Here is a 17,022-nt window from a genome sequence, read left to right as displayed (position 1 = left end):
GCATTTCTACTAAATCCCAGACTTTGACCCAAAAAAAAAGCTTTCTTGCAACCAGCATTTACACTAACATTTTATAAAGAAATAACATTAGAAAGTTAAGGTGACAAAGTTATTTTTATAATTACCTGACTGCTCATTTTGTAAACAAACTAGTCTAAAACCACTTGATAAGCTAAAACACACCTTGCTGACATGGTTTGGAGAAATAGTAACACCTGAGATACTGAACTTCAAGCACATGCAATATAAAAGAAGTCAAATAAAAGTCATTGTGTTGTTTTTTAAAAAGGTGCTTTAATATAACATGTCAGAGTCCGGAAGAAAACTAACGACAACCATGAATCAACTCAGATTGAAATATACTCCAAACATCAGCACTGCACAGCCTCTCCAAACTGATTTCAAACCCCCGAGTCAATCTGTGGACCGTTTAAAGTGTCTGTATGGCTTACTGAAAGAAAAATATCGATAACGAAAATAAGGCATCATTTAATTGAATGTGCCGACTTGTGATATTTAAGTGACAACACAAAAACAAAGTGTTTTAAAAACAGCACCTGACAGTTTAGTTGTGAAAAACACATGGGAGAACAGAAGCAAACAACTGTGAGCAAAACCAATAGTGTTTTATCGCTGCCAGATCACCAGGACTCTGTGACCAAAGAAAAAGGTGAAATATGCAAATGCAAAAAGTATTGTTTGACGATTGGAAATAAAAGCTAGAAATCAAAAATACTAGCAAGCCAAATTTCCAGGCAGTCTGGAAGATCGACGTCGATGACTGAAGAGAGGCTGTACAGCACATCAACAAGCAGAAAACAGCAAGTGTGAGCTAACATAAGCATACATCTCAAATACTGACAGAAGACCATAAACGTGAGAATGAATCGCTCTCCGTCGCCTGCCGCAGAACAGGATGAAGAGAGAGGTAGACGATGAAAGACTGAGGGGAAAAGAAAGAGGACAACATGTAGTGACCGAACTGTGACGTGGCGGACTCTGGGCAGAGAGAGAGAGAGAGGTTATTGCCTGTTCAGCAGCGGATCTGGACATTCCGCCGCTGCTCTTCTCGTCTTAGGCACTGCGGTGATGGAGAGTCTGCACAGCTTGTGCCAAACACTTTCAAACCCCCACTGGGACAAAAGGGCTCCGTTTAGCTCAGCAAGAGGACAAGATCAAACCCTTTAAGGCCCTACTGCGTCCGTTCTGCTCTGGCACAAGCTGCACAGCGCTCTAGTCCCTGGGCTGGTACTGGTGGTACCCTACAGGGAGGTCTTTTGTAGTGTAGTATACAGTGGTAGCAGCAGCAGGGTATGGTTTAAAACGAGTCGAAACTAATCAAAAAAATATAAAGATGGACCTGTACCAATTCTCAAGAACTCACGACTCAAACAGAAAAGAATTAAAAATGATAAAAGGGATACATTTGCAATTGTGCATCCTGGCTTCCATGAAGGACACTTCCCCTTTGAAAATGACTACCGGGGGAACAACTGCAGTGTCTACGCTACATCACCAAAGGCATTCAGATTAACGTAAAGGTTCAAAAAAAGACTAGCGGCTAAAATTCTGTTTTTGAAATGTCCAAACATTTGTCTCCAGCACCAATATTAGCATCGGGCCTGTTTGCCGAAAATGAAATGTACTTCAGCATCGGATTGCGAGACAAATATTAGCGATTGGCACGATGTAAGGGGTTAGTTGGCAAAAGAGGCTGTGGTATATGAGACGAGCAACCTAACAAGTGCAAATGCATTCCTTTGCTCTTAGAAAACAAACAAGTCTAGATAATAGTCTCGGTCTATATAATGGCACAAGCTAAAGCAAAATCGAAAACAAAAGGAGCACAAGAAGAACAGAAGATGGAGACGTGTACCCAGCTTTACATAATTAAAAATCTCTGGCCTCTTTAACAGTGCTTTTATAAAAAGAGTCTGACCTGTCTCCGTTTTAAAGCATATAATTCTTGTAAAGATTAGGTTCTCTGGAAATATGTTGTGTACAAAATGTTAATTTCCCCCATAAAAATGACATTCAAAAAAGGCACTTTGTTGGGTTGGAGAGGAAACCCCACAGTCCTTTAACCCTACGGATTTCTACCTGCATAGCAACACCTCAGAGAATGGTTATGACTTGGATATTTCTTTTCAAAAAAGGGAAAGAAAGTAGTAGTTGATTTTTTGGTTTATCATAAGCACTTTTCAAAAGAGAAATATTTGAGTGTCCATTAAATGTTCAGAGTCTGTTTATGTCACGGTGTGCGTGTCCTGGTGGTATGGGTGAGGTGAGGACTGCAGGCTGGAGGAGAGAGGAGCTAGGAGCGGTTCGGGGGGGGACTCGCACTGCCCCCTTACCGCCAGCTGCTGCGACTCAGCCTGCTACCTGCCCCTCAGGTTCTGCAGCACCTCGTACACTTCCTCCTCTTTGCTCAGTCCCTCAAAGACAGGCAGCAGGTCCAGGAGCTCCGTGTCATTCATGTCATCAAACCACGACTGCACGGGAACCTTCACAAGACACGCGCACACAGAGTTATTATCTGACATTGTCTAATATAATCACGTTCATGTTATGACAAGTCTTTGGTCCAAAATCTTCATTTACATAACTCTATATATCCAACAACAAATATTTCACAAATAAGCACTTTCACTTTCAGTGTGACGACAAAAAAAAAAATATTTCTAGAGTGTAGCTGCTGAAACCAAAGTAGATACTAAATAAAACAAAAACGAACAAGGATGGGAACAAAGAAATGTATCAGAGTTCCAGTTCTGACTCTGGTTCCATAACGATTCTTTTGGCACTTTTGAGGCAGAAAAATTGGTGGGTTGGGGAATGCAATATCCAGATTATAAGATCATTAAAACAATTAACTTTTATCATAAGAAGAGTTCATTTGCAAAAACAGATAACTAAGTTTTTAACAATTTTCAAAAATCATGTGCATCCCAATTAATTTCAAACTGCAGTTGGGTTATTTTGATTAGGTTAAAAAAAAAAAAAAAAAAATACAGCTAACTAACACAATAAAACAAAAACATGATAACATAATAAAAAACATGATTTTTGAACATTTTAAATAACGGAGTTATCTAGTTTCGCAAATTAACTCCTCAATATAAATCAGTCCTACTTTATATTTAGCGGCTTTAACTAGTAAGTCGTTATAATATAAAACGGATAATAGTGAATAATTTTTTTTACAATTCACAATACAATATGAAATTTGTCATTTTCATAATATAAAATTTAAATTTATGAAAGAAAAAAATATAAGTGTGATAGGCTGAGCCATTTATTAACTTAAATTAAATGAATAAAAATATATATATAAAAAAAAAAGTTTTGCAAAAGTTCTTTAATTGTGGCATAAATGCAATCTTATAATTGACCTCAACTATGCATTAAATACATTTTTTAAAAGTGCATACATTTTTTTTTTTTTTAAAGTGGATACTTATTTTTCAATTTACTCATTTGTGGCAACTGATTTTTCTAAAATATCAATGACTCATAATGAGTACAGTATGGTGTACACTATGTAATGTTGGGCCATTTTGGAGTTAAAAATAAAACTGAAGGAAGATTATGCTTCATCTCTGCAGATGAATGTGGTTCATGAGAGTGATAAAGACATGGTTTGTTTTTTTTATGATAAATAATATTTTTTTTTTATTATAAAAAAATGACAGCGCAGCTTTAACTATACATTGTCATATGAATAACCAGTTTTACCATATTAAGCCGCTAAAGTACAACATAACAGTAATTGTAAGCTGTATGTATTTAATTCACTAATAAGAATCATTTGGACGACTATATTGGATGAGCTGTATGGTTGTGATTTGCTAAAAGAATCTGACTCAGAGTCAATCTTGACTCTGAATGTCATGTTTATGGGTTTTTTCCCCACTTCTACATAAATGCAAAAGTAACCAAACTGTGGTTTAGTTAGGAGTTTCATCAGCCATCAAAACTCACAGCATTTTCAGGATGGAAAATGTAGGAAGCAGGGGAGTTGTCCACAATGATGACGTTCCTGAGCTCTCTCCCGAGCCGACTAAGGTCTTTAACATAGTTCCCTCTGTGGAAAACGCAGGATTCCCGGAAGAGTCTCGCCCGAAACACACCCCACTGGTCCAGCAGGTCAGCCACCGGGTCAGCATACTGAAGCACACACAGACACGACAGACACTTACAAACAAGTTTAAAAGGAGCACCTTCAAGCTGCTCATGCACTGATTAAACAGTCGAGTCACTGTAGAATCGTCCAGCTGCTCCCTGCAACAAATACAAATATAAAACAGAGAAAAAGCAAGCTGCTATGGCAACACAACACTATTTCCATGTCTATGCAAACGTCTACAGAGGATTGTAAGGAAACCTACAAACCATAGTCAGATATGTGCCTCTCAGTAAGAAAGCTTGCTATTAAAGCCAATCAGCCATCATGTTCTCGATATAACAGACACAGAAGCAACCAAGACACGTGATCTAAACTACAGAGGGCCACATACATTCTCAACAGCTAATGTGTCACTAACAGCTATGAGAAGAACAAAACACATCGGCTACAGATACGGCGACAAATGAAACTTCACAGCGTATCGTAAAAGCGGCCAAACTCAAACAATGTGAGCTTTCAAAGGTGCAGGCAGCAGCGACTGCAACTACTGGTACATGGCACGCATTCTGGAAGAGTCACATTTGCCATAGAGACACTTACCCATGCATTAGCGGCTAAAACAAACGCAGGCCACACAGAGACAGAGAGGGGGGTCAGATATTAGCAGAGCAGGTATGAATCAACACCCACCCAGCAGGGGTGTATCACAGTATTTTCTCCCTTAAATACCATTTGGACTGGGTCAGCCAGTGAGGTTTTGTGCAGCAAGTTACGAGACGCTGACCGACTGCTGAGTCTTTGGACATGTTTGTTGACATTAAGTGAATCAGTGTCATAGTGTGGTGGACAAACCTTGGCTAGACTGGCTGTGAAAAGCACACATTCAAACAGCTCGCCCATTTTCTGCAGGAACTCATCAACGTGAGGCCTTTTGAGCACATACACCTATGAAGGGGAGATAGTGTGATACACAGAGCCAGTTTGTCAGTTTAAATCATCAAAGTGCTCATAATACATAAAATCGTTATAAAACAATATTATAAGCAGTAATGTGATAACAGCTATTTAAGCCCATTTTAATTGATAATAAATGTTCTTAAAAATAATGTTTTTAATATATAAATTAATACAATTTAAGTATAAATAACGCATTTTCATAAAATAATTACTAATTAAATTTGTAAGGTTTATTAATTATAATACAAATCTCTAATATATAACACAATAGTAAAATCTTTATAAAATACACTATAAAATATGAAAATGCATAATATAAAACATTTTCTTAAAATATTTACAAAACAAAATATACAAATATAGTAATACAAAGAGCAATTTAAGTTAATTTAAATGATAAATTGGATCTTTATAATGTACATAAATCTTTATGAAAAATACTCTATAAAATATAACATGAAAATGTAATACAGTAATTCTTTTTTGAAATTTAAGTTAATTTAAATACATTTAATATATTACACAGTTCAATCTTTTTTAAACAATATACTATACAATGTAAAAATGTATAATACATTTTCATAATATAATATTCAATATATTTCATATATATTAAAAATTGTGAAAAAAATATATAAGTGATAAACTGTGCCATTTAAGTTCATTTAAATGATAAATTGAACCTGTATTATGTATTATCTGCATTATTGCGTTATCATACTATATAACAAGTGAAATCCTTTTTAAAACAAACTAGAAAATATAATATGAAAATGTATATCTTCATAATAAACAATAAAATTACAAAACAAAACAAATATAATAGTGATACGCTGAGCCATTTAAGTTAATTTAAATGACTAATTTAATCTTTGTCTTTATAAATCTTAAAATAAAACGCATATTACAATAATAATACATCATAAAACAATGGACTATAAAATATAATATGGCAATATAACATAATACTAATACAATACAAGTCATTTTCTTGTTCTTCAATCTGAACACCAAAACACTAAGGAACACAAATCAAGCACAGATGATTTGCATCAGCTCCATGAGGATAAACGACTGCCACCTAGTGCAAGTAATCATGAATAGGCCTCTCAGGACAGACAGCCTATCCTGGATTACTTGAACAAGGGAACAGCCACTCAGCCAGCACTTCATCTAATCAAGTTGACACTGACATAAAACACATAAATGGCTTCATAACTGCTACAGAATACACTAGAGCATTTATAATTGCTCAAGCCTTCACATCTTCAGCAATCTGATGTCAGTGTAATATGAAACCAGCGCATGTTTCCATCAGTACTGTACCTGATGCACTGTGCCGTCGATCTCCACTGGGACGATGAAATCAGCGTTGCTAATGGGCTGTGAGAAAGAAACAAACACAACACAGACGAATTATGACCCAGCCTCAGATGGGAGACAAATGTGGAGGAAGTGATCCAACTAAACCCACCCAAACCTAAGTCTGACATGATTTCTGAAATATCTTTCCAATAAAGAAGGTATTACATTGAAGACTAAACACTTGTCTTATTCCAAGCAAGCACTTCTAAAATATTTCTCATGCATTTTTTCACTTTTGTTCTGAGCATCACTCATGAAATCCATCACTCCAAATACAGAATATTTAAATACCAAGAATAAACCGTATAAGGTTGCATTTGATACATGAATCCATTCATTATAAAATTCTCATCACTACTTCTCATGGTTTTAGTCACAGTACCCATTCAACATTATCCCAAACAACTTAAACATGACAGTTGCTAATGTGCATTTTCTGTGAATCATAACTTCTCTCATGCTTTCTCTTTCTTACAGTTAAAATAAATCCACAAGTGAGCTTTATCTACTATATCCAAATATTACATAAACTAACAACAGCTGATAAACATTATGACCACAACTACATATAATTGATATGTGTAAGCTCTTTTTACTTATATTTTGCATAAGCAAAATGAAAGAGTAGTGATAAACAGCAGAGGGCGTCTGTACTCTTTCAGCACAAACCTGACTAATCAAATATTAATAATCTCGTGAGGGAGGTTTGAGACTGCACACCTCAAATATTTGTCCTTAGCATGAATGAAATCAATGAACCTCAAGGCAAATTTGCCCTGCAAAGCCTGACATATGAACGTCAGAAAAATCTTTTTTTTTTTTTTTTTCTTATTGAGCAGTTTGAGCCTTAAAAAAAAAAAATCTTATTTGGTGTATCAGGCTTTTATGACTCATACTGTATGACTCACAGACTTTTTATTTAGAGGCCAAAAATATGCAATTTTGTGCAGTTCCTAACTTGCTAATATTTATATGGCCAACATGGCGAGTATATTTGTATGTTTGGCGATATACATTTATGGATTATTAAGTAAACATAAATTGCTTCAGTTCAGTAAGAGTTTAATCTTGAAATATAGGCTAACCAACAATATAAAAGTTATATTGTTTACTTTATAAATATCATTAACGATTTCACAGCAGAAAGACACATGTAATTCGACCTAAAGTGGGATGTTTTACAATGATACTAAATGTGCTAAAAAGTATGAACTATCAATCAGATGGCAAAAGGCATGTAGCCTACTAGATTACGTACAACAGGTTTTTCAGCAAAGTTCTGATCATGTTGATAATTTAGAGGCCACAGAATTGTGTATTAATATGATACAATAAAGGGTTAAACTCATTTATGAACAAACTACCCCACACCTGTGTTTTATTATCATTAAGATACTATTATACTAAGAGATTATTATAATTATAGTTTTACTAATATTTTGATTTAGTTTTAGTTTAATATTTTCTGTTTTCGTTTTAATTTTAGTTAATACTTTAAGTTTGTTGTGTGTTTTTGACATGTTTTCTTTTTTATGTCTACATAGTTCATAGTTCTATTTTATTTCAGTTTTAATTTTAGGTATGAAGTTAATTAAAATGAGAAATTCTGCCTTGGCAACAAGCTGAAACTCAAGTTTATTTTTCAAGTAACAAAAATGTTTTTTAACGGTTTTAGTTTCCGTTTTAGTTAACTATAAAAACCCTGCACTACATTTCTGAGCTTCATACACAGATCAAGATGCTGAAAATCCCAAAACTGAGTTTCACAATCAGTGTTGCTCTTCAACTCTCCACCTAATAGCAGCAAAGACAAATGCGCCCTGACTGGGCCGTCACTAAGCATCACAGGAAGCTCTGCCCGCATACATGTTTATCCCTAACGCAAAATAGGTCACTGTGGGTCACAGTCACTGAGCAAATTACAGATAGAAGTCATCTGCAGTCTATCCCTGGTTGTTTCTGTTTGGGAAACACCTGAACTAACTTCTACAGGCAATAATGAATTAATTACCTTAAACGAGCTGTGCACCAGAGTCTCATCCAAGTCTATTACCACACACTTCTTCCCATAGTCATTTATGTTAACCTCAGGGAGGAGGTACTTCTCTGGAGGCTGTGGAAATGTAAAACAGAGAGAGTAAACATGATGAACATGGATCAACGTCAGAGTAATGAGTGAGAAATGAGGCACGGGAGGTTAAATCACGACGTGTTAGACCGTTACCAAGCAAAATGAGCAGAAAGATGGGGAGAAAGCAGCACAGTTCCCAACCGTCCACAAATTTCCTCTGGAAATTGTAAGGGACAGCTTCGGGCATTTTAGGAAGTGTGTTTCCTGAGCTGCACAGATGACGCTTATGCAGTAACATCCCAACGGAAGTGGAAAGGATTACGGCCGTGCATAGGGATTAAAAGGGTTTTCACACATTAATCAGAGATGCAGGATGAGTAAGGTTAGAGAGTGAGAGAGTGACTTCAGCACTGGCTGCCTGTATGAAATCCCATCGCTTTATTTATAAGCTACGGGTGAATGGGTCCCTCTCCTGATCCAGTTCTCTAATCCTCACTGCACCATCTCAATACAAGCGGAGGCAATCTTGTTATGGAGGGAGGCAGTATGCTGTCGAGTCCATCTAATCTAAATCCCTGTCTGTTTAATGGGATGAATCAACCTTAGGAGGAACCGCTGGGGTGCAGTCATGATCCTGGTCCAAATGAACACAGAAAGAAACTAGAAGTTTGGCTCGACGTGACTTTCTAGTCAACGGTACAGCAAATCATGCAGTAGAAATGTCATTGTGGGGTTACTAAAATCTTGTGGCGAAATCACTAAGTATCATGAGATTTGACCTTCCCAACTGGAGTTAAACAGCCTACCACTGAGATTAACAGCGGAACAGATGCGCTAAACCCTTATCAATTAAAGATGGCAGATAATCATAAACCTATTTATGAACATTTTAAATTAAGAATTGTCATTTTTTTTTACTTTCATCAATATCGATGAAAAATGCAAGGAAGCCACTTGTAGGTTGATTTCCAAAAATGTGCAAAGATAGTTCACCCAAAAATGAAAATTACCCCGTGATTTCCTCACCCTCAAGCCTCAAGATTTGTATACGACTTTCTTCTATTAGACGAATACAATCGGAGTTGTACTAAAAAATGTCCTGGCTCTTCCAGGATTTATAATGGCATTGAATGGCTGTTGATTTTCAATAGTCCAATAGAAGTACAATAAAATGCATTCATCCATCATAAAAAGTGCTCCACACAGTTCCGGGGGGTTAATAAAGGCCTCCTGAAGTGAATTGATGCGTTTGTGTAAGAAACGCCTTGTTCCTGCGGCATCTGCTGAACCATTGACAGTTAGCGGAAGTTAGAGATTACGGTTTATAAACTTTTAAATATGGATATTTTTCTTACACAATCACATCGATTAGCTTCAGGAGGCCTTTTAAACCCCCAGAGCACTTCTTATGATGGATTGGAGCAGATTATTGGACTTCTATTGGATGACAATATCAAAAGCCATTATAAAACTTGGAAGAGCCAGGACATTTTTTTTATATAACTCCAATTGCATTCGTCATATACAACTAGGATGGCTTGAGTAATGCCAAATTGGGTCATTTTCATTTTTGTGTGAACTATCCCTTTAACAATAAGGCTGGCCTAGTTGACATTTTTTTTTAATGTAACTGATGTCTGCACACTACCATTCAGACGTTTCGGGTCGGGTGAAAATATTGGCAGGGCAAGAAAAAAAAAAAAACTACTGTTGGACTGTAAACACTGGCGGTAGTGCAGAAAATTAGAATACTAGAATACAGTGGAAAAACACTTGCATTATCAAATCTGAAGCAGTCATACTCCCAATAGTTAAAAAGCAGGAGGGTGGGCATAGCCAACATGTTGAAAATGCCTTAACCTATAATTGTGTGGAAAAACGTTAGGCTTTCCAGGCGCCTCAGAAGTAGTATAATATACAGTGCATGCAAGCATCCATCAGGCAAAGTGCATCACTGTCCACAGAGCCGCTTCAAAAGTGGATTCGAGTGTACAGTGGTGCGGCGCTCCATGCGGCATGCGAGAGCACACAGACAGACGGCACGGAGTGGAGTGGAATCATACATACACTGGGGATAGGGATGACCTCAACCTGGTCACACTGGGACATGAGAGATGAATAAAGAGGAAACAAACAGGAGAGGAAATGAGGTGCTGAACCACAAGACAAATGGACAATAATTCAGACAAATGTGATATAGTCTGCACAGAAAAAGAGAGAGAGAGAGATTTGTGATGACCTCTGTTTAACATCAGCAAACCACACATGATGGTGAGACACCGAAGCAGAGGTCTCTGAATCAATGCGCATCTGATTGACTGTAATCACTCCCTGTGTAAAGAGGATGTTTGGGCGTCTTACTTTTGGTGGAGCTCCGTTCTCCTCCACAGGTGGAGGCAGAGGGCTGCTGTTGTTGTTGGGGGTGGCGGGGGGCTCGGCATCGTAACTTCTCAGACAGCAGAACAATGAGCTGAAGATGCTGCGAGTCCTCTTCTTCTTCAGACTGCTGTTAGACAGCGAAACTGACAAAAGAATGGACAGAGAGAATATATTGAACACCGTTTAAAATAATTTACTAGGGATGCATTATTAGTGGCAACACTGGTGCATTAGCGGCTTGTTTATTCCAGGTTGTCATTTATAATAAATTCATGTCATTTATATCAGGTTGCCCCCCCCAATTCAAACTTTTTACTGTACATCAATGATTTGATTAATGATTAAACTTCAGATATTTACAATAATACCACACCTGTTACTAGACAATACAGTTTTTTTTTTTATTTTGAAAAACACTTAAATTATCTCTTTAATCATTTTATGGTTATTTTTATGGTTACCCGCTATAACGTGAAAAAATTTAAAAATAATATAATTCCAAAACATGTATACACAATAGTGTCCAACAGTTTGGGGTCAGTATGATATTTTTAATGTTTGTGAAAGAAGTCTTTTATGTTCACCAAGACTGCATTTATTTTATCAAACATACAGTAAAATTGTCAAATATTATTGCAATTTAAAATACTGTTTTTATTTGAATATATTTTAAAATGCAATTTATTACTTTGATGGCAAAATCAAATTGCAGACATCAATGTCACACAATCCTTCACAAATCCGTTTTTGTGGAAAACATGACTTTTCAGGATTCTCTGATGAATAGAAAGTAAAAAAACAGCATTTATTTGAAAAACTTTTTTTGCAACATTTTAAATTTACTGACATTTTTGATCAATTTAATTGCATTCATGCTCAATAAAAGGGTTCATTCTTTTTTTTTTAAATCCTAATGACCCCAAAATTTTTATCAGATATATTGATACGTATATAGGCCATGATATTGGTCGTCGATTAACAGTTGCACATAAAGTTCAATAACACTTATTAGGACACAGGTGGTGGGAATGTCCATACACCTTTTAGGAAAATGGCTTTCTCCCAGTGCAGAATGTCACTTGGGATCTTTAATTAAACGTCCAGTCTATTACAACTGATTATGGACAGGCTTTACACCAACACACTGCCCAACATCAAAGACCCTCACGGTTCTCCTCTCCTCATTCACACACACACTAATAATAATCTGCCTTCATTCCAGCACCACAGCGGAGGCTCTAAATGTTAACACTGAGGTCACCAGCAAGTAAAGGCCCTTTAAAAATAGTGACAAGCAGGAAAAAAAAAAAAAGAAACCAGACCCCACTCGCCTACAAACCCCACCCCGTCCCCTTTAGGCTCCTAAACCCTCATCCCTCCACTCATTGGCTGCCGAATCTAGCACCATTTTAAGGGACAGAGGCTATTTTCCCTCGTTCCTGAAGCTTCAGTGATGACTTCAGAGGCATTGGGAGAGGGGGAATATTTGAGGGAGAGAGGGAAGAGGAGAGGAGGGGCAGCAGCACGGGAGGAGGAGCTAAGAAAATGAACAGCCTATGAGAGCCGTGCATTCCTCTCCCGCCCCTTTAGCCATCTCAAAGCTTCAGCCGATCTCATGCTTTTCTCCACCAAATTTCAAAAACTGTGCAATACTTTACACCCAAATTAAGTATGAAATCTAATGACTTATCAAATGCATCACAAATGATGAAAACTGGAAAGATTCTGCTGACATTTACAACTTCAAGTGGACTTTCAATTGTTTTGATGGAGAAAGCAGCTTCTAAATATGTATTATGAGCTGTTACTTTGTTTTCAAAGGAGTGGATCATTTTTCATAAGTGGGAGGACAGCAGCTTAGCTTCACTCAGGAATACTGTAGGAGTTGACGTGTCAGAAAGCATGTACAGCATCATGCTTTAAAGTGTAAAAGCACATATCTTGATATCTACTGACTAGCCCCGTCGCAATGAGAGTGTCTTTGCAATTCCACAACAGAGACCTAAACACAAAAAGCAAAGACACACATCTGTCTGTAATCTAGTTTTTATTTAAACATCTTTACCACAAATAAAGAGCAACTAATGAGCAACTAATTGTTATATAAAGTATTTCCAGATGCACTCCAAATAAGTAAAGGAATAAAACACAGTGAAGTACAGAGTTTTACATAATTGTGGACAGAATGCAAAAAAGATCCCTGTCAGGCAATGGGCCAGAGACACTGATCACTGCGGCGGACTCCCTCAGATGCCATCAGAGCTGAAGGCATGAGAAGATGCAGCCGCCTTAAAAAATCCTGTAATTACTACTGACTTTAATTACTTCTGGCTTAATATTAATCTACGTTGGAAAGACTCATTAATGGCTTTGAAGAAGGCCTGGTCTGGATGAGATCAAGGCAGTATATGTAAGTCACAAGAGGCATTTAAAGTGTTGCCTAATAGGTCATCGAGAGCACAAGGACCATTTTAAATGGTTCAACTTTATTCTGTGCTGTTTTGAGAGGGCAGCTGTTGAAGAGATTCTCTACTCAGCCACCCCAGGGGTCAAAGGTAAAGCCCTGGAAGTGCTCCATCCAAATACCTGCTGTCAGAGCCGGACATCCTCAGATCAGCAGCCAGAGGCAGCTCGCCAAAACTGCCTTCATAGCTGCATATCTCTGCAGCAGAGATAGATTAACTCATTTTTCATTTTTTTCAATCTTCATTTAAAATATTTAGATATTCAAGGTGAGATACTATAGGCACACCTATTGATTTTTCATACACTAGTCAATTTTTTTGTTATTTTGCTTTCATAGCATTTTGTTGTTAAGAACTAATAGAAATGTTCTTACTGTATTCATCCTAAATACAGCGTTTATTTAAAAAAATATATATATTTTATTATACTTTATCGATTCGTGCTTGTAGATTTCAATTGTAATACATATTTTTAAATGTTTTCTCAATATTACTTTTTGTCATGCACTGAGCCAGAAATATTTAGTTTCACTTTAGTTACACCAAACTTTCCAGTTTTATTCCTATCAATATACTTATGATTTTCACAGAGGGGTTTGTTCTTATATCATTTGCCTAATTTATAGAACACTTAATTCCTAAAAACATGGTGAAAATAATTTTTTTCTGGCTGTTGACAGTATTTTCTGAATTTATAGAGCGATTAAAAAAAGAAACTAAAACCACTGTGTAAAAAAACTATGATATGATACGTCAACAGAATAAACCAAGAATTTTGAACCTGATTTTATCCAGTGTTCAGATTTATTTTCTGGATTTTGATGCAAATTAGTGCCAACATAATTACACAGTGGCTTATTTTCATAACATTTCAGAAAACTTGGTGTTATCTGTTAGTCAAAATGTGTGCCCTATTCACCTGTGGTGTCTTGCTGTAATAAATACACACACACACATTAATTTCCATGCATTAAATATTCGTTTACCTCCTGGCAACCTAAAGCATCACATAACTGACTTGTCTGTTGAGTAAAAAAATAAAAACATAAAATGTAGGCAACTAAATAGCATACCTACTTAACTATTCCTGTTGCTGAATGGACTGAAAAAAATAATAACCACTCAACTTAAAACCACACTAAATAAAACGTGCCTTTTAAAGCACTCTACTTATGCACTTCTGCCTCGTGACAGAAAGAAACATGTTTATGTTGGTCTCCATCCACATCACGGGCGACCGACGCTGACGGAGCCCAAAACTTTCAGTCTCCAGCAGTTTACACAGCTCCGTTATATAAACACACACACACTCGGTCATCGTTCTGCATCAACAATAACACACTGTCATATAAAACCATATTAAAAGTTAACAAAACACGCATTATTCGCACTTCTGTCAGTGCAAACAGTAATGAAATGCCTAAAATGTTTCTTGTCCGCGGACTCGGGCTCGCAGCCCGCTCGTTTAAAATGGTGGGTAAAGCTAACAAAACGCGCTACGGAGAGCAACTTCAACACACAAAAACACCTCTCACCTTTCTCAGCGTTTGACGAGAGTATCTCCTCCTCCTTGGGGTTCGTAACCTGCGTTATTATGGACGTGTTGTCCATGGAAACGAGATGTTAGCTCCTTTTTCCAGCGAGTTCTGTCCGTGTCTCAGCTTGTGCTAACAGCTAGTCGAGTTAATGGCAGATCTCCAGCCAGCAGCAGACTGCTGTCGCTCAGGCTAGCGTGGGCGAACGGACTGCACCCGACCACTAATCTTTGCGTTTTGTTGCATTAAAATACGCGTCGCGGACACACATTTGATCAATCAGCCCGTGTGGATGCGCATAACAAAAATCAGTTGCGCCAGCGCCGAGTGGCTAACAAGTAGTTGAAGGCTGGATTGCTAATATAAGATAGCGTTAGCGAGCTGACCATGAAACCTCCAAATGTAGGCTGAATAAATGACCCGCGCGATGTCTGAACGCTAGCGTCTAAACTCCTGGAGCTACAGCCGACATCTGCGCGCTTAAGCGATCGTCAGAAACGGCCTCTTCATGTTTTCTGATCTCTGCTTCCAACATGGAGACGGCGAGTGTTTGATATTCACGAGATAGAGCTGAGGAACAGCAGGAGGAGGTATTTTCTGGGAACCCCCTCCCTCATATTAAAAATAAAAGCACGGCCGGGGAGCACGCAGCTCGCCCAATGACAGGAGTCCGTGCAAAGTTGACTGATTTCTTCATCAACGCCTTCAGGAACTCGACTGTGGAGGCGTGATATTTAATCACGAGTCAAAATGAAATACACGAACCTTTGGTCTGGTTTATAGTTTTCAGCTCTGGCTCGTAATCATAAGAATGAAATGGGAAAATACAGTAAGCGTGAGCTTTAGAGATTCATGGAAGTAGCTTACTATACTGATTGTTTTGATTCCTTCCTACTGTTGTTTAATCTATATTGATCAATATGCGAATAAATAGTGAAATTCTACGCAATTTATAGTAAAGGAATAGGTATGGAATGTAAATAGGCATACGCATCACACAAAATCTAGGAAAAAATTGCTTGTGCTTGTATTACAAAGCGGGAAGCAGTCTATATTTCTGCTTGTGAGGTTTAAATAGGCTTTCCCTATATATATATATATATATATATATATATATATATATATATATATATATATATATATATATATATATATATATGCGCAATTAATTTCACAACATCGCATGTCTCCATCTGCTGTGCAAAGATATTGTTGCAGTTTTGGAAAAAAATCGCATGTTTCACATGGTCTCTGTCTCACCATATTATGTTAAAACTGAATAAAATAAAAATTAAATAAATAAATAAACAATCGTGTCTGTATTTTATGCTGTACCAGTAGGTGAATTCAATAGAAGAGCAAAACCTTAAAGGCTATTGAGTAAGAATACACATGAAACATACATTTTCAAGCATTTCCATGTTAACCAGTGCCTTTCATGTTTTCGTTTTATTATATGTTAGTGTAAACTGATGAACCTATAAGTTATGTAACATTTATTTGTTTCGTAGTTATTGCTTAGTTAGGCTATTATACTGTATATTTTACACTCTTGAATCTTTGCTGCAACCTTTCTTCTTCTGCATGCATTTTAGGCATTTTACACTGTTTCAAATTGTGGGGCTGTAATCAATAGGCCTAGTTAAATCAGAGCAAATTGCATATAGAAGCACATTTTAAAATATTCAGGTGAGTCATAACCTGGTCCACAACCCAAAAATAATTGTTTTTTTGTTTGTTTGTTTTTTTTGGAACTTTTCCAAAAATTCGACTTTTCCAAAAATTCGAAAAAAATACCTTTACTCATATGGTACGTTGCAAAATGTCGACATAACCAAGAATAGCAGAATCATACTGAGGGAGAAAATGATGACTTGCTGATGCTAATATAAAGTGCTTTGAGAAGTGTCCATAGATAATAACAAATATAATAACATTTAACACAACGTTTAAAATTTAAACACAATAACACAAAGATAATAACATTTAAAAGCTTTCAATATTCTGAACTTTTGGCCACAAGAGTATTGCCAATGGCTGAAGTAAATAGATGGTTTATCTTTATTGGATTACACAAGGGACTGCTTCAAGACAGCACAGTAGCCTACATCTATACACACGGAT

The 17,022-nt window shown here is 36.9% G+C and overlaps 1 protein-coding gene across 2 annotated transcripts; it reads right to left on the bottom strand.

Annotated features, from left to right (window-relative positions):
• Positions 1–269: 269 nt before the first annotated feature.
• On the bottom strand, positions 270–15,627 carry LOC306846235 (CTD small phosphatase-like protein). Of its 2 annotated transcripts, XM_079379459.1 has the most exons (8): positions 14,899–15,605; positions 10,881–11,041; positions 10,587–10,619; positions 8,460–8,561; positions 6,410–6,466; positions 4,979–5,071; positions 3,982–4,167; positions 270–2,504 (listed from the first exon to the last, which is right to left on the bottom strand). In XM_079379459.1, exons 1-8 carry the CDS (start codon positions 14,972–14,974, stop codon positions 2,379–2,381), a joined length of 834 nt encoding a protein of 277 aa, XP_079235585.1. In that variant the 5' UTR covers positions 14,975–15,605; the 3' UTR covers positions 270–2,378. The 2 variants fall into 2 exon arrangements, with proteins under 2 accessions (XP_079235585.1, XP_079235586.1); XM_079379460.1 differs by lacking the exon at positions 10,587–10,619 and having other exon boundaries at positions 14,899–15,627.
• Positions 15,628–17,022: the final 1,395 nt, after the last annotated feature.

Source organism: Barbus barbus (genome assembly GCF_936440315.1).
Source record: "Barbus barbus genome assembly, chromosome: 26".
Classification (NCBI taxonomy): Eukaryota; Metazoa; Chordata; class Actinopteri; order Cypriniformes; family Cyprinidae; genus Barbus; species Barbus barbus.
Note: the sequence above shows the minus strand (reverse complement) of the source record. Positions and strands in the feature narration are given on the sequence as shown.

Bases quoted from the DNA above. Each gene is read 5' to 3' on its own strand.
- LOC306846235 (XM_079379459.1), bottom strand. From the start codon at position 14,974: ATGGACAACACGTCCATAATAACGCAGGTTACGAACCCCAAGGAGGAG. The intron at 10,620-10,880 runs GTAAGACGCCCA...CTCATGTCCCAG, and splicing joins AGAACGGAGCTCCACCAAAA to TGTGACCAGGTTGAGGTCAT. The intron at 5,072-6,409 runs GTACAGTACTGA...TCCCCTTCATAG, and splicing joins TCGACGGCACAGTGCATCAG to GTGTATGTGCTCAAAAGGCC.